This window comes from Xenopus tropicalis, chromosome 8 (genome assembly GCF_000004195.4).
Source record: "Xenopus tropicalis strain Nigerian chromosome 8, UCB_Xtro_10.0, whole genome shotgun sequence".
Taxonomy (NCBI): domain Eukaryota; kingdom Metazoa; phylum Chordata; class Amphibia; order Anura; family Pipidae; genus Xenopus; species Xenopus tropicalis.
In genome coordinates this window covers 52,603,010-52,627,682 of record NC_030684.2, presented here as the reverse complement: position 1 = coordinate 52,627,682, position 24,673 = coordinate 52,603,010, and the positions used below count along the sequence as shown (strand labels likewise).

Sequence of the window (24,673 nt, the reverse complement as noted above, 5' to 3'; positions counted from 1 at the left end):
CCATCACCTGCCATCCCACCGGCGAAAGTGTAAGTCGCCGGTGGGATGGCACACACAGCGGTGCGATTTCGGCAAATTGCTGAAACAGCCTCGCGAGGCAACTTCGGCGATTTGCCGAAATTGCGCTGTCGCATGAGGAGGTGAGCAGGAAACTCGATGCTGGAATGGCAGTTGATGTCATCTACTTAGATTTTACTAAAACATTTGATACTGTACCTCACAGAAAGTTAAGTTAAAATTGAGGAATATTGGCCAGAACATAATATTTGTAATTGGATAGAGAACTAGCTGAAGGATAGATTACAAAGAGTGGTGGTAAATGAAACAGTTTCTAATTGGTGTTGTTTGTGAAGTACCGCGGGGGTCAGTCCTTGGTCATTTGCTTTTAAACATGTTTATTAATGACGTGGAGGAGGGCATAGAGAGTACTGTTTCCAATTTGTAGATGACACTAAATTGTGCAAAACTATAAGTTATGCAGGATGCTGCCACTTTGATAAAAATTGGAAAACTGGCAGCAAAATGGAAAATGAGGTTTAATTTTGACAAGTGCAAAGTTATGTTCTTTGGTAGCAGTAATATAAATGCAAGTTATACACTGAATGGTAGTGTGTTGGGGGTTTCCTTAATGGAGAAGTATCTGGGGTTTGCGTAGATAACAAGTTGTCTAATGCCAGGCAGTGTCATTCTGTGGCTACTAAAGCAAATAAAGTTCTGTCTTGTATAAAAAAAGGGCATTGACTCAAGGGATGAAAACATAATTTTGCCCCTTTATAGGTCCCTGGTAAGGCCTCACCTTGAGTATGCAGTGCAGTTTTGGGCTCCAGTCCTTAAGAAGGATATTAATGAGCTGGAGAGAGTGCAGAGACGTGCAACTAAACTGGTAAAGGGGATGGAAGATTTCAACTATGAGGTTAGACTGTCAGGGTTAGGATTGTTTTCTCTGGAAAAAAGGGCTTGTGAGGGTACTAGTACGTTCCATTGCAGACAATTAGGAAATTGACACTTTAGATACACTGTCTATTACATTCCGACAGAACTGCATTTGAGTCTCAGGCCTTACAGTCTAAAATACCCTGGTTTAGGTTTTAGTATGTTAATTCAATTAGGTTTCTGAATTAGGTTTCTATTCTATTCTTTTGTAACTCTCTCAATGGTATTGAATTAGAGAGGGTCCAAAAAAGGGCAACTAAGCTGCTAGAGGGTATGGAAAGAAAAAAATCAGTCTTTATTCCATCAGCAGTAAAAGGCACATGTACTTACCAATGGACCTACACTTTATGTGTTTCGTGGCATCCCGCCACTTCCTCAGAAGCATCAACAGTCCATACTAGGGAGGGGTTTTAATACCCATACTAATCATTCCCAATTACCACAAAAACATATTAACCCTTCCCTCCCAATTAAGTATCAAACAAACCCATCACATGACCATGTAAATTTAAAAATAGAGCTACAATGGCATACAGAGATTACAGATATTTATTTATGTCACCAGAAAACTGGAAATAGCGGAATGAATAGTAAGAGGGGCTTAAGGGGTGACATGATCTCTATGCATAAATATATAATTGAAACATATAATAATCTCGTTAATGCTTTATTTACCAGTAGGTCATTCCAACGGACATGAGGGCACCCATTCTGTTTAGAAGAAGGGAGGTTCCATTTAATTATTCGGTAAGGATTTTTTACTGTGAAGCTGTGTTGTTGAAAGTTGTTGAATTCCCTCCCTAAACCAGTTGTACTGGTTGATACATTATATAGCTTTAAGAAGGGGTTGGATGGCTTTTTAGCAAGTGAGGGAATACAGGGTTATGGGAGATAGCTCTTAGTACAAGTTGACCAAGGGACTGGTCCGAGTGTCATATTGGAGTCAGGAAGGAATTTTTCCCCCTCTGCGGGAAATTAGCGAGGCTTCAGATGGGGTTTTTTTTTTTGCCTTCCTCTGGATCAACTAGCAGTTAGGCAGGTTATATATAGGCATTATGGTTGAACTTGATGGACGTATATCTTTTTTTGACCTAACTTACTATGTTACTATGTATTAGGTTTCTCCAATGTCATAATGATCTCATAATGTAGGGCTGAATTTAGGTCCAGTGCCACCATTGGAAGTTGCAGAAGTGACGTCACATGCACCGGTGATTGCAACCTAGGGCCAGGAAGCATCTGGTGGCTGGGAAGGGTTTTTTTTTTCAAATTATTGATTATATATATGACACCCAAATATGACCCCCCCAAGACTGCTGCCCTAGGCACAGGCCCTCAGGTACCTATATATAGATACAGCCATGCTATTATAGGCTTCGACCCAAAAATATGAGGGGTTTTCATAGATTTTTTTTTATTAATGCAGTAGTTCTGAAACATCAGCTGCCTTCTCTTCCTAATCTTCTATTTTTTTTCCTTTGCTATTATTCTATTGATGGAGAACACATTTCTCCATGCTTCTATATTGACAAGACTAAACATAAAGTTAATTGCCAGGGTGATTTTGATTTCTGGCTGAAGCTGAGGACTTGTGTTGATTCAATTCATTCCCACATTGGTGATTACTTCCAAAAATAACTCCACGGAAATGTCAAAGGAATGCTTTCATCAGAATTGTATTTGATTAATTGTTTCAAGTAGAGGGGTATATTAATGTTAAACATCATCGTATGCCATATATAGATAAAGATTGTGAATAGAAAGTGGTTTGTATGTCAATTTCATTTGTCTGCTTTCTTCTCTTATCAATTTTTCTGGTTCTATCCAACCTGCAGTAATGAATGATCCTTCCCCATTTTACAAATGCCACCGGTGGTCCTGCAAACTCACTGCATCATGTTATTAGAGTTGGTACTCACAGCTCTAGGCTGCTGATGACTCAGGAAACAGCTCAAGCTCAAATTAACCAAACCTGTTTATTATTACAGATGAAAACAAGGTCTGCCATGCTTATTAAAGATATGTTACCCCCGAAAGCTTAGGGCTCTGGCACACGGGGGAGATTAGTCGCCCGCGATAAAACTCCCTGTTCGCGGGCGACTAATCTCCCCGAGTTGCCTACCCCTGCCATCCCACCGGCGAACATGTAAGTCGCCGGCGGGATGGCAGACGCGGCGGGGCAATTTCAGGGAATCGCCGAAAAAGACTCGCGAGTCTTTTTCGGCGATTTGCGCGAAATCGCGCCGTCGCGTCTGCCATCCCGCCGGCGACTTACATGTTCGCCGGTGGGATGGCAGGGGTAGGCAACTCGGGGAGATTAGTCGCCCGCGAACAGGGAGTTTTATCGCGGGCGACTAATCTCCCCCGTGTGCCAGAGCCCTTAGAGTGTTACAGATCATAACCCCTTTCTTTAAATCACACATCAAACCATTTGTCTATGGAGGGTTTAATGCCAAATAAATTGTGAATTAAGATAATGAGTATAAGGACAAAATAGCTCTTTATGGCAAGCCAGTAAATATTAGCCTATATTAAATATTAGCCTAATATTAGCCTAAAAAGCAACAACATTCTTGAAACCTGGGGTTACCAGCTTGCATTGTATTACAAGTGTCAGTGACACTGCACATGCTCAGTGTGCTCTGAGCAGCTGTTGAGAAGCTAAGTTTAGGGGTCATAAATCAGCAAGCAGAAAGTAAGGTTCACCTGTCAAAGAAGTTGATGCTACAGGGCTGATTATTAAATTCTGATGCAGAATGCACTGGTGTCTGACCTGCCATGCAATGTGAATCTAAATTAATTATTGATCAGCTTTGTATCATGATTTTATATTCTATATATACACAGTATATTGCAGGTCAATCTCTAAACTCAGGAAATTGAAAGCAGCACGGAGCATGGGGTGTGAATCAGGAGAATCAAGACCTGCAAGCATCTTCAGATTCACAAATCTTCACTGCTAAAGGGCCACAGTCACCTTGGGATGGAAGAGAATCTCAAAGCGTACAGTAATTTGCAGCATTCCTAGCCTTCTTCCTGTTAAGTTTTAGTTCTCCTTTAATACTTACAGTTGCCTATATTTTAGACGTGTATATTTATGCTATATTTATATATTATAGGATCCAAAATGATAAAATGTAGTGGCGATCCAAAAGTCACGAAATTTTGTATTCGAACGATCGTAAACGGAGGGAAAACCTTTCTGACTTTGATCCTTCTGTGCATGTTTTTGGAAGCCTCCCATAGGACTCAGTGGCACTCTGCAGCTCCAACCTGGCCAAAAGAAGCCATGATAATGAAGCTTTAATGAATCCGGAAATTTCGTACTCATTGTGACAAATGAGATTTTGTTGCGTTAAATTTGTCACACAGTACGAAAAAGTTGCGCAAATTAACTAAAAAAATGCAGAAAATACACACAGTTCTATAAATTAGAAAAAATACGATTTTTTTGTATTCGGAAACAATCGTACTTTGATAAATGTGCCCCTAAATCAATGAACACGCAGTTGGTCTATTACAGGTTCTGTAGTCATTCTAACAATACTAAACAGCTCAGTCATATTATACGGACTATGTCAGCACAGAACTCTTGCTATAACCTGGTTTAGACTGAAAACTATACTATTTCATACATGGAAATGCTACATTCCATAAGTGGCATTTCACATATTGATTCAATTGCTACTATTTTATAAGCAGGAATAACAGTAAATGTTTAGTCGCCTTCTGAGATGGAAAATTATTGGTTTTGACCACATTTTATTAAACTACACTTGGTTGAATGTTTGCATTCCCTCATATAGTCTGAAGATGTGTATTATAGCTTGCTGTTGCTTGTTTCCTAAGCTTTGGCAGAGTATCTAGCGCTGTTGAAAGCATTCACAGATCCACGTGTGCAGATATTTTATCAGCCAAACCACACTAACCAAACTCTTACTTCCACTGTGTTAATTACATTTTAATATAAACATTAACATCTTTTGAGGAGTGGCCTGATGCAAGGCTGATAGGATAGACATTGTATCACTCCATGGAGATACTACTGTAAAGCAACAACTGCCTTAAAATAACCTGCCTCCAAATTCCAACAGGCTAGAAGTTTGTCCCTGAGATTTACACTGGAGGGGATCCTGACCACTATATCAAGAACTTAAAACCTAGTAAATCCTTCTTCCTTGTGGTCACAGTGTACTCTGCTCTGCTAATAAATATTTCTGCAACCAATTTACCTTTGTAATTCCACACGTGTTTTGTGTATACTATCCCTGTGTGTCAATTAGACCTTTGTTCATGGTTAAGAACCTCTGCTGTCCTTATATCCAAATAAAGCAACATAAGAGGTACAGATCAACACCACTACCTTCCTTTATACACCACCATGATTTGGGTACAACCTTTTCTGTAACTCCTCCCTTTTTCCTCATTTTTTGTTATATTTAAATATTAATAATATAAACATGAGGCTTGCTACAAAAACTAGTGAGATTCCCTATCCGTCAAACATGGTAGTCACATCTGCAATTAAGAACCTATTAAAATCGTGAAAAATCTTTACTTCTGTGGAGACAATATAAAATAGAGATGTTTGACCTGAATGTATTTTTTTATTTTTTCAGATGAGCGAGGGTTTACTATGTTAAGTGAAGAAGCCAGGAAGACAAACAGTTTTGTTAATCATTATTAAAGAAAACAATGGAAAGCTGTCCTACTGCTGCCATGGGAATAGAAATAATGGCAATCTTTGGCATGTTACCTAAACAAGATATAGTACTGAGCAAAAAAAAAGCTAATCTCAGAGGATGATGGAAAGTACAGAAAATAGGACTACAGATACAAATTCATTAATCTGGATTGTTCTTTAAGGTTTGAGTGAGGACAGTACCAATACACTTTCACTCATTCACCATGCTAATGAATCATAATAATGTACTAGACTTAGTCCTTGAAACCAAATTATAGGTTGAACTCTTTAAGTGTAATAGATTGTACAGTATAGAATCTATGGAATTGACACAGAAGTAACATGTAAACCAATAGAGTCTACCCTTCCAGGCTACATAGTGAAAACGCATTGCTGTGTGCTTGTACTTACAGTAGAAGGTACATACTGTATAGGGTTTATGTTCTCTAAGAAACATGTTTAGACTATACAAATGGCTTGCACCTACTGTAGTTTTTTTTAGCTAGAGAAATAATACATGATAAAGGAAACTGAAATAGGAGTCTGCGACTTCCCTTACAATATAATATTCCACAGAAGCTACTTGCCTTCCTGGCCAAGTTAAATATTTGAAGGTTTCCTAGGGCATTCTGGCTTTCTGTATGGCAGCAACAAACTTTAGATTATCAAAGAGTACCATATCTGTGTAGTTATTCCAGATTCTTTGTACAAAAGAAAAACGTAAGAAACACCTTACAGAGAAGTACATCATATTATTCTCCTGTTTAGATGTATACACCTTAAAAATACATTTGCTGAAAAAGAGCCCAATAAATAGAACGTGAAAATGCATCATTTGTTGCAGAATAAGTCAGAACAATCAGCCTCTGGGAGGAATGTGAGAGAGGTAGGCAGGGAATAAAAGAACAAAAAAGTGGGTGGCTGGGTTGAGTATTGGAGTCAGAAGACAAGTTACAATACATATCTAGTAAGATGTGGAAGAGGTATATTACTAAAGAGGTGGTGTTACAGCAAGGTGAGTCCCATTTTCAGGTTGGAAAAAGTTGGGGCTCATTCTCATGGGCTAGCCATGGGTGCAATTCCGGGACCAGATAAGTCCTATTTAAAGCTGCCATACAATGCAATTATGGTCTCCCTGCGACCATTTCCCCCACTGACGTTCAGGGCTGAATCATCAGATATGGAGGTAGAAATTATAGGATTCTACCATGCATCAAAAAAATTTAAACCGCCTAATCAACAAGATGACTGATATCAGCAGCCTCATCAATCCGCTATACACACACCAAATATCGTACGAAACGAGGTTTTGTACGTTAATATTGGTGCGTGTATGGCCAGCTTTAAACTTTGAAGATTATCTGATGGATACACAAGTGCTCCCTTTGTTGACCATCTGGTTGCATAGTGACCACTGTTTAGTGGAGAGGGTTGCATTGAGGTCCCTTTCCCATTTTTGCATGTAATGTAATTACAGTTATCAGATGGCTTCTCAGTTCACTGGCAGTTAGTGTCAGCTTCTCCTCTGCTCATCAGAAGCAGGAAGTGCCTACGTGAAACTAGTTTTATTTCTTCTTTAGTTTCCCTCAGGTCTACAAAAAAGTCATTGGATATTCTTATTCTCTCCTTGTAGCTTATATGACATAATCATATTGGTCCTGTCTTAAAAATTGGCAATCCTGAATCCATTATCTACAAAATAGGTTGTCATGTTTTCATTCTGGATTCAGCAAAACCAAATTAACCGAGGTTGATCACTTTCAAACTCCTTTCAGGTGTTTATCTCCTGCTCAGGAGCAGAAGATGATTCATTATTTCTATCCCCCAGCTCAAACTTGTAAAGTCACTGGTGCAATAGCATTTGGAACCATTTCCAAACCTGTTATCTGGAATAAGTCAGAACCTTTCGGCACATATATACAGTAGCAACTTTGCCCAAATGCCATCCATTTCTACTTTGTACTACTTTGGAAGATTAACACAAATAGCACTTCATCAGTGACTCTTTGAGAGATTAACATATCAGTAATGACCCTCTTATGCCAGAGGAGCACTGAAACTTTATTACAATGTGTTTTCCAGTGATCCCTCTACCCCAGAAGAGACATTTGTTTCTGTAATGTAATAGGACTGTAATAGGTATCCATGAAAGCAGAAGTGAGTGCTCAGTGCACAAATGCTGGTAAAATGTCCAAGATACTTCTGCTGTTTTTGTGGTGTCTCGTCTTATTCTCTGATTAAAATTGATTAACCATTGTTAACACCATAAACCTTTTGATGCTATGTGAGGTCCACAGGTTGTAGTGGTACTGGTTAATTCAGAAATGTTAAACAACGAAGAAGTAATAAATGATAAAAATTTCTGTAGAAAACAAAGAGTGTCCCTAGTGAACAGTTTTTCCTAAGAAGCATTAATGGAACAAGTCATAACAAATAGACAAGTCATAACAAATTCAGATGAGTGAATTCCCTCTTTTACTGTAAAAAAAATTGATATCTTGGATGCTATTTTACCAGGGTAGTGAATCCATTTCCAAAAGGCATTTTAACCAATTTAAGTTTTTAAGAAATACCACCCCTCATGGAAACTTGCTGTCAAATATTGGATTGTATTTCATTTGGCAGCTCTACCTGGTTATGAAGTACAGAAGTTTTAAGAAACTAGAGGCTACTACGCCTCTGAAGAAGGAAGAGCTAGAGAAGGTTTATGCTGGGCAACTACAAATTAATCTGTGTTAGGGCTAACTCTTCCTTTTACTGCAGTCTTAATAGAATGTTATCAAATGAAAGGAAAATCAACAAAGAATCTGAAAGAAACCTTTTAGGATATAATGTCCCTACAATGACTGTTACTATACCAATGGCATTTACTCACTGACTACTTGTGTAGCCTCACAAGGTTACGTTTTTCTCAAGGTAAGATCTAATCGTGACAACAAAGACATATGTTTAGATACTTGAAAGAAAAATTCCATCTAAACATATAAATCATACGTGTTGAGACCACAGCTCCTGGTTGACCAGATGTAGAGCATGTGATTATGTGATCATATTGGTTTACATGGGGATACTTGGACTACAACACATTGAAATATTTACTCTACATTTTTTTTTTGGTATTTGAAAACCTTGTAAAAATTAAGAAACAATTCAAAACAAATCTATAGAAAAATGTGTTGCATTTTGTAGGCTGACCCTCCTTTGGAATAGTGAGGAGCATTATTTTGCAGAAGCCTCCTATAGTAAAGGAAGGACTGAAATGACATATCATTAAGTCACTGTAATACAATTCCCCTTCAGTTGTACAGGAAGAGAGAGCCAGCTCACTCTGAATTATACAACTGCAGCTATTGCTTCTCTCTCATCTTTCACTGCTGATCCTGAACTGTCTCTTCAGAAACTATGAAAAAGGGACAAACTTTTGATGATCTTGGAGTTTCTGATGTAAGTTTGGTAATAATGTAATTTTTACCTGTCAATCACATTGTCACTTTATCATTGATAACACTCTAAAAATCTTATTTTTTCCATTTCTTTTATACAGGTAGAAATATCCAAGCTGAAAAAGGTGAATTTCAAAAGATGTAAAATTTTGGCAGTGAGCATTTGTATGCTAATCCTAATTTCTCTTGTCCTGCTATTTTTTGCTGTGAAGAATATTTGGTACCACGTTCCTAAAAAGGTAAGGATCATTCTGCAATTTCTTATACTTTGCTCAAATTGTTATCTATCCTCAAATTCATAATTCAAATTAAATTGTATATTGGAGAAATTAAGTAAATTACATTTGTGCAATAAGGAGTAATGAAACAATATTACCTGCAAATGACAAACATATCAGTAATATGCACTAAGGTATAAGGCAAAATAAGCCTATTATGATATATTTATAGGAGTTTTGTTCCGTTTTTGTTATTGGTTGCGCATTAAGTTTATTAGTATAACATACAGACTGATTGCGCTACTTTCAGTTATAGACATGGTGAATTCAAATAGTTTTAGTGCTTGATACTTGAGATATGAGTTAACCAGTTCACCATTCAGGTGCTACATTAACCACTTTTTTCTGTTAAACAGAAGCCTGATGGTGCAAATTCAGACAATGTTAACATTTTTTTTTAGCAAGTTAACTTTATATTGCATGTTTTCCCTATGGGATATTCAACTGATAATCTGCTAAAACTTGCAGCAAGTTGCATTTGACTGTCTTTTTGTTTAAAAATTTGTTATAGCCATCCTGCTACTTTATATCCCATATTTCTGGAGACAGTTCATATTACCTACTGACAGACATTTGTGAGACTTAAGTGTTTTTCCAGATCTTTAACAATTCTGCCAGATATGTGTGGAAAAATACTCAGTATGCCACATTAGAAAGAAGCCAAATAATTCTGATGCAGTAACTTATTTGTAATTAATATCTGATATTTTGTTTAAATTTTGAATTCATTATACTTATTTTCCCTAGTAATATTTCCGATACCTGCTACAGGGTTACAGTTTATCACATGCCCACAAAACAGGGATTATTTAAAAAAATATTTTCTACATACGGTTTTTGTAAGCATCATATTTTCTAAATAAATTGATTTGTACAAATGTAGATTTTCCAGTCAACTCATATTTATAGTAGGTGGGGGAAGTACAAAGTGATTGAGAGATAAATAGAGGTATTTTATACATGTGGAACACTCCTATTGGAGGATTTACGCATTACTTACTCATAGCAGGGGGCAGGTAGTAATGTCACATGGGGCGGAATGGTGGTGGGGGGAATGGGGGTGGGGCCGTGATGTAAGGAGGAGGGGCTGCAGTCATCAATTGGCTGATCTCACATCAATTAAGAAGAGTCATGTCCCCATTTCCTAATTTGGAAAAACAGGCAGTTTTGACTCGTGACTAATACATACATTTACATGCATACATTTGCACCCAAGGAACAGACACCAAGTGGGTTTATTAGGAAGTTCAACAGCATCTTCTGGGGTGCAGAGAAGAAACAGAAGTAGAACTGAGTGGGGTTGCACCATAGTTACATATTCAGCCACAAATGCACTGTTAGCTTTCGTGGCAAAATGGCCCACATAGGCTCTGTTTGCATGTAATTAATGTAAACAATCAACACAATTTGTAATAACCCTATACCCTATACGAAATAGGGTTGGGGATGACACACAGCACTGGTAATAGGGAAATGTAAACAAAGTTGTAAGGGTAAATGACTCCTTACCAAAAGAAATAGTAATCTGTAGTAGTTGGATTTGGAGTGCCCGAGGACACCAGTAATTTATATTATATCACATATAGATATATATATGTTTATGACAAAGTGAAATCCGTTTCAAAGGAGATATAAGGGAATGTGCCAATAAGAGATATGGTGGCATAGGACTGCCATACCTTTTTCTACAACTTAGAGCCCGATGCCCCATGCTGGTCAATCCTCCAACTAGTCTAAATTCCGACTAGTGCAGCCCTCTTTCTCCTGTGGAACATGGAGTAACACATTAATGAAAAGTAATACATGGTAATGGGTACTACAAAAAAGTAAAAAAAAGAACCAATAATCAAAAAAAGTGGTAAAGAGCAAAACAGCTTGCATCATGTGCACATCAGAGCTGGGCTGGTGGAATACTTGTCCCAGAGCAATACTGTTGCTGTTAAATCCACATTTTAAACCAACCAACTTCTGGGAAGCATTTATCTAAAAGGGCACCTCGCAAGGGATAGTTTTATGGAGGGTTAGATCCTCTTTAACTCTTGGGAACATTTTGGAGGATGCTTAAGCTTGTAGTCCACCAAAATTTGAGTAAAGTCTGGCAGAGCAACAATGTTTAGTGCCCGCTTCAAGCACAGCCAGGGCAGCTGCTGATCAGATCATCTATACATTTTGGGACACCTACAGTAAGCTCATATATAGTCCAAAGATCTCTAATAAGAATAACACAAACAGCACACATGGAGTGAGTAGGTACTGTTTTGCCTCCATGTGAGGAATCATTTGTATGCAAAACAATTTAAATCCAGGAAACCAAGGTTCTTATTAAAAAAAAAAGTCCATTAGCGACAATTAGTGCAACATCAGTTGCAATGCTTAAAAACAGAGGTGGAGCTTCACCCTATAGGGAAGGGACCTTTTTAAAGACCCACTTTTAGATCTAACATTTGGGCATGCCATGTCCTTAGCATGGTTACAGGTCTGTTCCAACAGATATAAATATGTCAATAATGACCAATAATAACCATTCAGTCATAGTTCCAAGAATATGTAGGGCTACTATAAAGGGAACCCAACACATCCAAAAGCAAATGCACTACAATAGTCATTATTCAGATTATGTAGGACTTTAAGTGCCCTTGACACATTATGCCCAATACATCAATGAGGACCAATCAGGAGGTAACTATTAATTGCCTAATGTATTTTAAGTAACTATGAAATCTTACATGCTGTGTGCTAAAAATGTTGTAATAAATATGCACATAAGTGGTGGATGTGGTGTATTAGGTCCAGTTGGAGGATATAAAACCTAGATTTTATGTTACATTTTTAATTTTTTGAAATATAATTTCTGTAACTATCCAATCATTTGCTTTTATGTGAACCTTTTTTTCACTGTAATTAACGGTTACATAAAATCACACTGGAGCTATAAATATTTTCATGAAAAATTACGAGTAATGCTTGGTTTCCCAATCAATGACACTCGACCCCATCCCCTTGCTATAAATTCTTCTGGTAATGCCACTGAGGCTATTTGCTTACAGTAGGAAGCAGGCTCATCTGTCTCTGTCACACTAAATGACATTCATATAGTTTTAAACATATAAGGCAGGATTGGCACTAGTGATTTTTTGGAGCGTTGGAAGGGATAGCTTTATGGCAGTACAATAACAAATGGTCTGGAAGGTTTACTTTTTTCAAAAACAGTCTAGGGAATAAGCACAAAAATCAGTGTAAAAACTCCTTTGCAGATGGTTAAAATTATCCCCATAAATGTTGCAATGGTCCGATATTGGCCCCTCCGCCGGAATGTATTATATAGCTTTTGTCTGGCATCTATTAATCTTCCGGCTTTTCAAAATTTTCTTTCGACATCTTAAGTATCCCTTTTAGGGAATTATTGCTACTATGCTGAACGCAAAGCTCTCGTTTCAAGCCCCTGCTGAAAACTCCTCTGGTTTTTTCCATTATGGTCTGGCAGGTGAACACGTTTCAGGGGAAGGAAAGTCACTGCAATTCTGTTAACACCACATGAATTTCTAGTACAATGTGATGCTCGGGGAGGGAAAAAGCGGCTTGAGAGCCTCAGCAATGATAAAAGGAAAGCATAAATACAAGCCTGCTTCACTTGCATGTCAGCTTTTCAGTATAAGAGATACATTAGCAATCCTTGACTATTTTTGGGAGGTTATTTTGTTGCAGAAATTATTATATGCAGTGCATGATAATACTGGGAAGTTTTATGCAGCATTTTGTATAGACAAGAGAGAATCCGGAAGCATGCAGTCTTACCTACAGCTGCCTATACCATATAAGTAAACTTTAGATATAGGGGCTTATTTACAAATGAGTGAATGCACAGTAAGTTGCATCTACCTCTTGCACTAGGTTCTGGAATTGTGCTACTTCCTGCATGCAGTGTAAGAGCAACAGCTTTAGCTATTGGCCCAAGTCATTTGATGACACTCTCTAAGGCAGTGATCCCCAACCAGTGGCTCAGGGGCAACATGTTGCTCACCAACCCCTTGGATGTTGCTCTCAGTGCCCCCAAACCATGTAGTTATTTTTGAATTCCTGACTTGGTGGCAAGTTTTGGTTGAATAAAAACAAGATTTACTACCAAATAAAGCCCCTGTAAGCTGATAGCGTGCATAGAGGCTGCCTAATAGCCAATCTTAGCCCTTATTTGGCACCTCCATGACCTTTTATGATGCTTGTGTTGCTCTCCAAGTCTTTTTACATTTGACTGTGGCTCACGAGTAAGAAAGATTGGGGATCCCTGCTTTAATGGAACCTAGGAATTAATGGCAGGTCCACGGGTCACTGACTTTTCCTTAGGTCAGTGTCTGCATGATGAGCGTAATCCATCAGAATAGAGCATATATGCATGAAAGTACTTCTGAATAGCATGCTTAGTTTTGCATACAAACCAGCACCTTGCCATTGTGTTCCTAAATAGCTCCAGCAATCATCGATGAGTGATTCTTTTTGCCAGGTGTGGCTTTAAGACAAAGTACCACTTTTTAGTAATTATTTTAGCAAACTTGCTGCAACAATGTGTAGTGAAAAAGTCACAAAAAAGCAACTATAGACCCCAATGTATTCAGCACAGAAAAGGTTGCTGTGAAAAAAGTTACTGCCTATAGATTTGTATTTTGCATTGAAAAAGGTGTCTCGAAAAGACGCTCCTCTGACTTTAATGCATTTTGGAAGTTGTCGCTCATCAAATTCACGTATCACTACTCATTTACTATACAAGATCTGCAAAAGGTGCCATATTTTTACAGCTGATGTATACCTTCTTTGAACTGACCCTTCTGCTCCCCATGCAAGGACAGCACCCGGAGTTAAATTATAGATGCAAGAGAGTTCTCCAATGAGAATTATCCTTAATAGAGATATGTCATCTTGTTATCTAACATATTGGTAATTACAGGTTTAGTTAGGTGTTCAGAGAAGAAAAGTATTTAATGTCTTTGATAGTGATTGCATGAAGCCAAGAAGGGAGAGGAAGGTAAACAGGACACACAGGATTCTCATTAGTGGCTACTCTTGCTGCTAGAGGTATCTGGAAAATAGTTTTACCATGCAGTGTTTCAGTGATACTTTTCATCCCCCTAGCTCTTTAAAGTAGGCATCTCATGTGAGAATCTTTGCACGTGCTATGTCTGTGCAGGAGAAGTGCTATGTCTGAGTCAGGCTAAGTAGTATTTGCACTACTGCTTGGCCTGGCCCTTCCCCCCCCATACTACTTATCCAGCAATACCCCATCCCAACCACCCTCCTGGTTTGTCCCCTCTACCGCTGCCCAGTTCTTTCCCCCCTCATTTGCAGCAGCTGTTGTCCACTCGCTCCTCTCAGTTCGATGCTCAACCATCACTCTCCAACCAACCCCCCGCCTCTACCCCTCTTGCTCCTTGTAGATGCTTGCATAAAGCAGAAACTTGCAAACTCACCATACCGATCATTTATTTGTTTGCACTACTCAGGATTGCACCCCCTTGCCTTTGCGCCCTAAGCAGCTGCCTATCCTGCTTTTCCCTAGTTCCATCCCTGGTGATCTTGTTGTCATATTATGTTGTTATATATTAGTATTACTTTGCAAAACTTGGAATTAGACTTCAGAAGGCAGAGATAGTGCTCTTTGCATGTTCTGAGACAAAACAAAAGTGATTTAATAATGAAGTGAAAGCATTACTCCAGGGAAACAGTAATAGGTGTCTGAAATTTCATGTGACTGCTGTAGAGCACAAAATTGACTGTAACAGTTGAGTGAGACACATGGAGACAGAGAATTGTGCTATATAAGCTTTTCCTAACTGTGATTTTGAAAGAAGCCATTTGGCAAATCTCTTACTTACGCAATAAAATGATTGTTCACTATATGGTACTTCTTTCTTTTATATAACTGCTTTGGGAAAAAATATAGTACCACTGGATCTGAGTGCAATTTTATTTAAGTGCAGTACGTCATATCAGCCAGTCAGTACCCAGGAGTAAGGGGGAGGGCACATGAGGGTGCAATGTTCAATTTTTTACCCCAAACCCCCCATGCATCTTTGGTGGTGGATCTGGTCTCTTCTCTTAACAATTACATTTTTGGATTTTTGTTTGCCCTTTCTTTGTCCTTCAGAGCTTGCAGTTTATGTACTTAGAGAGAAACCTGCATTAATGTAGAGCTGCCGCAGGGTAGGCTCTGTGAAGACTGTTTTATGTTTGTATTTGTTATTTTGAAAAAAGATTTAATCTTTTGGCAATGATCATATGAAGCAAAGGTGCAAGCTAAATCCTCATTGGTGGATACCCTTGCAGAGATTTGGTGTGTTATTAGAGGATTTCTCTAGCCCCAGCTAACATTTGCCAATAGCAGCTTCCCTTCATATTGTCCAGGGCTGAGGAAATACCATCTTTGAAGGTCATAATCACCACATATTACTGAGGCCAAAGAGACTCATCTTTTTTTCCAGCCTTTTTGTATAGGTTTCCTGGCCTAAAACCTCCTCACTGTAGAAGATTCCTAGAAGTCTCCTATACCTTTGGGTTGCTCTTGGCTGGACCAACTAAATATTGCATTAACCATTTACAAATTTTCACCTCCTAACACAAAAAAAGTTTTACTCTGACTGAGGACCCTGACACCTCTTGCTCATGCTCCTGCACAGTACATCAGATAGATAGATAGATAGATAGATAGATGATAGATAGATAGATAGATAGATAGATAGATGATAGATAGATAGATAGATAGATAGATAGATAGATAGATAGATAGATAGATTTGCATATATTTGGCTACCCCTGCAGAAAAGGTAAAGAAAATGAGAACACTTAATAAATGTACTTTTAGCTCTGTTGGTTTACGTGGAAATAGGGAATTGTTAAGCAAACTCAATGTATATCTGCCATGCAGTAAAGTTGGATAAAATCGGATTGTTAGTTTTGTTAGGAGCTTTAAGAAATATATTTCTTTTCTCATCCTCTAGCACAGAGATCCCCAACCATTTTTACTTGTGAGCAACATTTCAATGAAAGAAAGCTGGGGAGCAACACAAGCACAAAAACCTTTCTAGTAGGTGACCAATAAGGACTGGCAGGCTACTTAATGCTCTGTTTAGCAGTTCACATGGTCTTTATGCCTCCAAAACATGCCTCTGGGAGCAACATCAAAGGAGTTGGTGACCATCATGTTGCTCACAAGCCACTGGGGATCACTGTTCTAGCAGGTTAGATACTAGAGCAGGAAGCAGTAGGAGCTTGTCAGTGCAGAGAGTGTGGATGACCCATCTGCTTAAAGGATCCTAACAGTGGCCAAATGTTGAGCAATTTAATGCAGGAAGGAGTATGGTGAATGAAGAGTTTAGCAGCCCTAAGGGCTCTGGCACACGGGGAGATTAGTCGCCCGCGATAAAACTCCCTGTTCGCGGGCGACTAATCTCCCCGAGTTGCCTACCCCTGCCATCCCACCGGCGAATATGTAAGTCGCCGGCGGGATGGCAGACGCGGCGGTGCAATTTCAGGGAATCGCCGAAAAAGACTCGCGAGTCTTTTTCGGCGATTTGCGCGAAATCGCGCCGCCGCGTCTGCCATCCCGCCGGCGACTTACATGTTCGCCGGTGGGATGGCAGGGGTAGGCAACTCGGGGAGATTAGTCGCCTGCGAACAGGGAGTTTTATCGCGGGCGACTAATCTCCCCCGTGTGCCAGAGCCCTAAATACTGCATTTGAATAGTGCATGTATCAGTTTTATCTACAACTGATGTTTGCATTAGCCTTATGTACAGTGTTATTTACTGTTGGGACAATGAAGTGGGTTGTCTAATAGAAAAGTAGTTGAAAAGTGATTAAGAGATAGATTAAAGTGCTAAAGGGGAGAAGCAGAGGGCAATGATTAAGTGAGGATTGATAAAAGGAGAAATGAGGAGGTATGAGTTAGGTTGCCACCTGGCCAGTTTCCTACCAGTCTAGCAAGTATTCCAGCCAAGGCGGTATTACAAAATTATCAACAATGTACTTGTAATCCACAGTCGCTCATTCTCAGCCCATCTCTGATCCACACCAAACCTCTCCCCCAGCTCATTGTCTTCCCCACCACAGTTCTTTAACCCTTCCCTACTCACCAAATCCCTGCCCAATCCAGCCCTTTACATCATGACTCCACCCTCTTTCAGTCATGGTTCCATCCCCTCTACTGCCAGATGGCATACACCTAAACCATTACCTTCAGGCTCTAATACATAAACAGATTATGTTTATCCCAACTTTACTGGAAAATAGAGGGTTAAACAAACAAATGTTTGTAGTCAGTGAAACACATGCTCATATCTACCACAGGTAAAGAGGCGTCTTAATAGGAACTGAGTCCAATTTTCAAATAGAGAAACACAGACAACCTTGGCCACCATGATGTAAAAGTATTATGATATATATGGACACCTTATGCTGTATATGTGGTGCTGCGGTAGCTTCCCTTCCACCTGTAGTTATGGATGGAGCTAATGACATCATTATTGCCCCCCCCCCCCCCCCCCCCAAGCCAGTAGTACAAACAGGGTTACCAGCTCTTCATTTTTTGCATACTAGCAGGCACAGCATCGGCCCCTTCCCACAGGCACAGGATGAATTTCAGTGCAAAAATGCATAGTTTAGTGTTTTGACAATGAAAAGGCAATCAACAGACAGGAGCAGATTTGCCTTTTCTCTGATGGCGAGTCTATACCAGTGGAAAAATACCATGTGTGACTTACCACTTGAGTAGTGAAAGGAACATTACATTTTGTTTCACACTTTCAACTGTATGCATAAAAAAGTTAAATCTGAGCAAAGGCACCCTTGACAATAAAATATGTATGCATTCTTATGTTTCTTATATACCCTTAAAGAATTAATAATGCACAATTGGATGCCATTGTTTTGTGCTTTAGAGCCATGGCATTAGGAGTCTTCACTGTAATATTACTAGGATTCCTAGAATTCCTAGAATATCAACTGTATTTTAGGAACAGAAACACCAAACCCAACGCTTAGGCAGCCAGCAACAAGATTGGTACAGCTCCAAAGTATATTTAACTGTTTTGTTATTAAAAAAAAAATTGTTAGACAGTGGCACTATAGTGCATTATCATTATATTAGTATCACTCAGTAATCTACCCTATGGTATTATCATAATACAGGTCAAGGGCTGATGAATGCAGTACTCTCTGTAACCCTAAATAGATTGTGCACCTTGTTCAGGAAGATTTATTTCATATGAATCAATAGAATGAAATCAATCTGTGCAGTGTTTGGAAATAATTTGTACAAAGACTTACATTGATTCTGAAAGTGAATAATATTATTGAATAGCTGCTTTGATGTGATCTTTCATGGCTCCCTAAATTCACCCAGGCATTTGACTGAAGCCCATATCTGGGTAATTTGGCCCACAACAGTTTGCTGAACTATAAAAAAGAGATAAATTGCCAGCACTGGGCATTAGTTGGATATGGCAGCTTTCCCAAGTTTGAGAAAGGATTAAAAAAATCTAGCGATTAAAGGACACCTCTCTATAGATATCAGCATGAAATGATAGCCAGAATAGGGTGGGGCCAAATCAGCAACACAGGGCTGGTAAGTTGTTGATCAGAATAAACGTCTCTACTAGTGATGAGCAAAATGTTTTGCCAGGCATGGATTTACGGTGAAATTCCACATTTCGCCATTGGCAGCTTTTTTTCATGAAACGGGTGCAAAAATTTGATGTGGCAAGTTGCTCTTGTGTAAAAAAAAAAAGTCACAGTCGCGTCAAACAGAATGGCAGTCAAAAAAGTTGATACCGAATTTCGCTAATTTTCTGCAGTTTTGCAATTTTTTTCACAGTTTCCGAACCGGAATGAGACAGATTCGCTCATCACTACTCTCTACCTTTTAAATTCACATTGCTCACTGTACATGTGCCTTGATATGAGTTTCTTGTTGTACTCTTAAGGCTAATGCCAGATAGAAAATCATAGGCCTGGAATCAGCCCCTACTCTGGCATCAGCCTTACCCTGTCCCTACACCCAGAGCCATTGTATTGGTCACAGTGAAGGCACAAGGAGCCGATTTTGGCACCAAAATGTGTGAGTATGCATTTTGCCACCATTCCATGTGCCTGCCCCAGGCGTACACAATAGCTTCAGGTGCAGAGAGCTAAGGGCGAGGGTGTACTCACCTGCTCGATGTAAAGAACGTTACACCTATTTCTTACTCTTTACAGGCTCATATCATAAGTACAGAACACAAAATATAACTAGATATAAATAATGATGAAGAAACACTTCCAAGAAGAATAAACATTTCTGGAAACATGGTAACAAACTCTGTGCAGCTTTTAATATTTAATACCAAGAAAAATTAATTTAAGCCCATTAGCAAAATCCCTTAACTGACTTTAGCACTACCTACCTTCCCAGTAGACTTGTAGTAAGCACACTGCAGTTTTAATCATGGCTCATTTACCTTTTTAAATGGATAGACCTGTCAGGATAAAAATGTATACTTTTGCCTGAAAACATTGTGTAAGGCTGAGTAAAGCTGTGTGGTTTTACTCTACTGCTGTTAAAGCTATTGGCACGTTTTATGTTTGCGTGAAAGCATCCATTTCCGGGTACTCTTGTGACTGTTTCTCGTTCATTCGTGGCAACAACAGCAGCCCTGTTTTGTTTTATGACAGGGACTGTAGATACGCTCTCAGGATCCGTGCCACTGTCCCACAAGACAAAGCAGGATCAAATGACTTTATCCGAATGGCTCATTAACATTTACTGCACTGCTGTATGGAATGCCTGTGGCTGATTTAACACAGAGTGGAGGAGACACGAAGGTTTAGCTAAGGAGAATTGAATGGATGTGGTAACCTTATAAATAGCATATTAAATATGAATCTCTAATGTAACAAAGAGCAACATAAAACTGCTAATAAAAAATTGATATAATAATACATGGAAGTAATTATGTGATGACTTTACTTGTTTATTTGTAAAGCACCATTAATAATGGCTAGAGGTATCAAGAACAGATATTGAAATTTCATTTTGTGCCAATAACTGCCATTAATATATTAGTCTGAAGACTATTCTGTACCATTTTTTGATCAAGTTCTTGGGACAAAATTCTGTCAAACACTCTCAATATGCATGAAGAGGATCCCATTACTTCTACCTAAATTTAGAGACTTTGAGACACCGAGCAGACATTACTGGGCTTATTTCTTTCATTAAACTGGATTTTCCACCTTATTTGCAGGCCACTGCGAAATTGCTTCATGCCACCAAATAATACCAATAACAGGAGATTTTATAGAAATCTTCCGTGGCTTGATGGGAAAATATGCATGTGTAAAGTGATGAAAAGGAAAGTTAGAGGAAAGTTTTGGCACATAAAATACATTTTCAGTATCATAAAAACTGAGTAATACAGAAACAAAAACATGTTTATATGTAGTATCCAAAAGTGATGCATTTAGTCATGCCTCAACTAATTACAATGCTGAAAATTGGTCAAATATAGGGATTCATCACATGGTCTAAGAATTTAGTATTCATTCCCTTCTAGGACATTTGCCATAAAATGACAGTGAGGGACAAGAGAAATGGCTGGTTTATGAGTACAAGGAGTGCAAGGGACAGCTTTTTAAAAAGTAGACAACTTTGCAATATACATCAATTAAAAATATATAGTCTTTAAGTCAAGAAAATCATCAGAAATCAGGGGGCCCCTCACAACAAAATATTCTGGGCCTCCCTGCCACAGGGCCCCTCCCCCAATGGCACACAGACATAAAACAAAGGACACACAGACATAAAAAGTATCAGAGCCCCCCTAACACAGTGCCCCCCATACACAAAGTGGCCTAATGCTATGCTGGCCAGGACCCCCCATACACAGTGCCCCCCAAAGCCAGTGCCTACAATTGCCCCCATACACAGTGCCCCCATTTTCCCCTGAAGACAGTGCCCCCATACACAGTGCCCCCAATTTCCCCCCCCAAAGACAGTGTCCACATACACAGTGCCCCCTCAACGCTATGCTGGCCAGGGCCCCCCATACACAGTGCCCCTAACTGCCCCCCAAAGACAGTGCTCCTATACACATTTCCCCCCGAAGACAGTGACATCCGAAGACAGTAGCCCGAATTGCCCCCATACACAGTGCCCCCAACTGTCCCCTGAAGACAGTGCCCCCTAACACTATACTGGCCAGGGCCCCCCCCATACACAGTGCCCCCCAAAGACAGTGCCCCTAATTGCCCCCATACACATTGCCCCCCAAAGACAGTCTTCTTTGGCTTTCTTCTTTAGCCTCTTTGGCAGCGGCTCCAGCGACTTCAGGCTCCTCCATGAGACAGGCCCTTCTATAAGGTTGCCCCCGTGCATACGTGTGACGTCAGTACGCATGGGGGGCAACCAATTGGATTAGATTATGGATGACAGGGCCCACAATAGATTACAGGGGGCCCAAGCCAGTCAGAAAACTGTAGCATGACTGGGCCCCCTTTAAAAGTGAAGATTGCCTGGGCCCAGGACTACTGTCCCTCCTGTGCCCCCCTGATGGCAGCCCTGAATATTTATCTAAGCCTAGCCCCCTGTTCTGCTGGTCGCTGATGTCCTCCCTTGACGCGTTCAGGGGAGGACATCAGGCTGGGGCCCTTGCGGGGGGGTGCACAGTGGGGGACCTGGCTGGTGGAGGTACCTTGGGGGGTGCGGGGCCCCAGTGGCGGTAGCCCTGGTGGACCCTGCACCCTCCAGTATGACCCTGGCTCTAACGATGAGGCCCCCACTGCACAAGAAAAGGTAAGTGCTGGGGGGAGAGTGGGGGACAGATTTTTTTTTATTTTTGGAGGAGCAATTTTGGCATTTTTGTCACCTTTTTTAATAAATAAGGAAACATTTCATGCTTGTTTTAAATTTAGAGTTTAGTTGTGGTAGAAAAAACCTCTAAAACTACACAAATGCAAATTTTGATAAGTTTGCCCTTAACTGTCATGGGACGGTGCATTATTTTTGCATGCATTAACCCACTTATAGGGCCGGATACAGAAGTGTTCCAATCCAAACACTGCAGTTGCAGAAGAAAAATCTAGTGCTGGAAAGATCTAATCAGACTGATATATGATGTTTACAAGCTGATATAACAGCTCTGCAACTTACATCTCTGCTTTTATAGCTGCGGATCATCTGAGATAGAACAATCAGCCCAAGGGCAGAAAAATTCTGTTTCTATAACACAACCTGCAGTCTCTATGTGCCAGTTAGAAAAACCTGTCTTCTATTTTAATATGTTAAATTGCTAATTATGAACACATATTCAGCGTGCAGATATCTTGCTTTTAAACATTTCTTGCTGTGTAGAATGTGGGACTGGGAATCTGCATATTTTGGTCCCTTCTTGCTCATTCCTTATGCACACACTGAAAATCCAAAAATCTTCTGCTGCTCCAGTAATAACTGTGTTCTTTTATTTGAAGTTGGTTTTCTGAACCTGATGCTCTTTTATCTGCAGATCAGCTTCCATTGTGTTAAGGATGCGTGTGTATAACTGTTCGTAGTCCTTCTGTGCTCCTGTTTCTTTTATAGCATGATGGTTATTAAGTGGTCATGGGACGAATATACCTTTCTGCTTTAAAAGAGGCAAAGCCTGTTACTGTACACATAAATGTAGAGAGTATAAAAACACAAACATCTGCTAATGGACAATGGGACCTCAGTAGAGTCATGAATGTGAAGCACTTGATTTCCCACTACAGATATAAAATAAATCTGCAGTGTGAGTTGCACACAACTCCACATATGAGAGCTGAGGATATAAGCAGACAGACACATTGGGTTCATACATTTGTAGAGGTTGGTGCATGGGGATTTTGAAGGGGAGAGGACAGTAGCCCCAGCACAGATTTTACACTTGTTCTGTGATATTCTAATTGATACTCTCACACATTATACTCTAGTTATACTCTTCAAACCAGGACTGACAATCTGTGGATTCTGACAAATGCCAGAGGGGCTGCTCTAAGATGCCATAGACAGTTACTATTTATTGGGCTGGTGGGGGGCTGTTGGGGCATCTAAGTACTTGAATGCCAGGGCCTATTTTAATTCCCAGTCCAGACCTGATACTCTAGTTAATCCACTTACACTTTCTGGTTATCAGATAGGGTTGGGGCTGTAATTTAATTAGATACGTAGATACGTGGTGTAAAGGTTTTCCCAACCTTTATTTGAGGTAGTCCTCTAAAAAAGTTTTGCCCAGCTAAGAGTTGGGCCTGATTTACAGGTTAAGGTATTTCCCTGGCTATTCAATAACTGGCCAAGGGTGCCAGGATTCATAGTTTTTAAAAGGGGAATCCACCACATTTTGTCACTCTTTGATGCCCACTTGCTAGACGAGGTGGTGTGCTGAAAAGCCTGGGGTGGGTGTAGGTGTAAGTGCTAGAAAGTTTTATAATAGCTCACACTAGGATAAGAAGGAAAGCAAGGATCAGGGCAGTTAATAGAACAGCCAGCGGCTCCAATGAGGAGACCAGGAAGGGTAAGTACTTGGCCTGATTTACAGTTGAAAGGGTAAGTGTTTCCTTTTTTTAGTACTTGCTAGATGAGGTGGTGTGCTAAAAAGCCTGGGGTGGGTGTAGGCCTCAGTAGGAGAAGTAAGTGGTAGAATGTTTGGAATAGCTCAGACTAGGAAGGAGAGGAAAGGAGTAGTTAGTAGAGCAGCCAGAGGCTCCAATGAGGAGACTAGGAAGGGTTATTACCCTGTGTGTCAATGAAGCCAGTGTTGGGAATCAAGCAGTTAGGGTCAGGAAAAGAAGATTCCTGGAGTAAGGAACTACTGTGAACATAACAGAACACTGAGGATTGGTTCACCAATCTGTGAGTGTCATCTGAGGAATAAAACCATTAGCATTTATGGAATGATTGATGTTTTAACCATCTAATAAGCACCAGCAAAGAGATTTTGTTTTGAAAACCACTGGTACCAAGTTAATTGAGATATCAAATTCTTTATGTGGATATCCTTTCCTCTCCAAATATAGCCAGGGCCCACCTGAGAGGAAAGGGTCACGTGTAACCCATGCTCTGTTGGGGGCTGGATGGAGTTGCAACTGGCACCAGTGAGTCTGAGTAAGGCTAAGTTAGGTACAAGGCACCAGGAAGCAGGTCATTATCAGATAGACAGATAGACACCTATTCTTTATTTTGGATGTTAATAATTGCTAATAAGTACTTGAACAGCTTGAACCATACAATGTGCTGACTAAGTATTCACCAAAGCATCTTAATAACACCAACCTGTGGTCTGCTATGTTTCTTCCAAAACC

The 24,673-nt window shown here is 39.8% G+C and overlaps 1 protein-coding gene across 1 annotated transcript in view; it reads left to right on the top strand.

Moving 5' to 3' along the window:
- Positions 1-8,318: 8,318 nt before the first annotated feature.
- The window catches only part of tnmd (tenomodulin), a 60,696-nt gene continuing 44,341 nt past the window's right edge, over positions 8,319-24,673 (top strand). Inside the window, exons 1-3 of the mRNA XM_031892082.1 lie at positions 8,319-8,533; positions 8,918-9,061; positions 9,162-9,299. Of these exons, the coding sequence (XP_031747942.1) occupies positions 9,020-9,061; positions 9,162-9,299 (180 nt within the window). The 5' untranslated portion in view covers positions 8,319-8,533; positions 8,918-9,019. The remainder of the gene's footprint in view (positions 8,534-8,917; positions 9,062-9,161; positions 9,300-24,673) is intronic.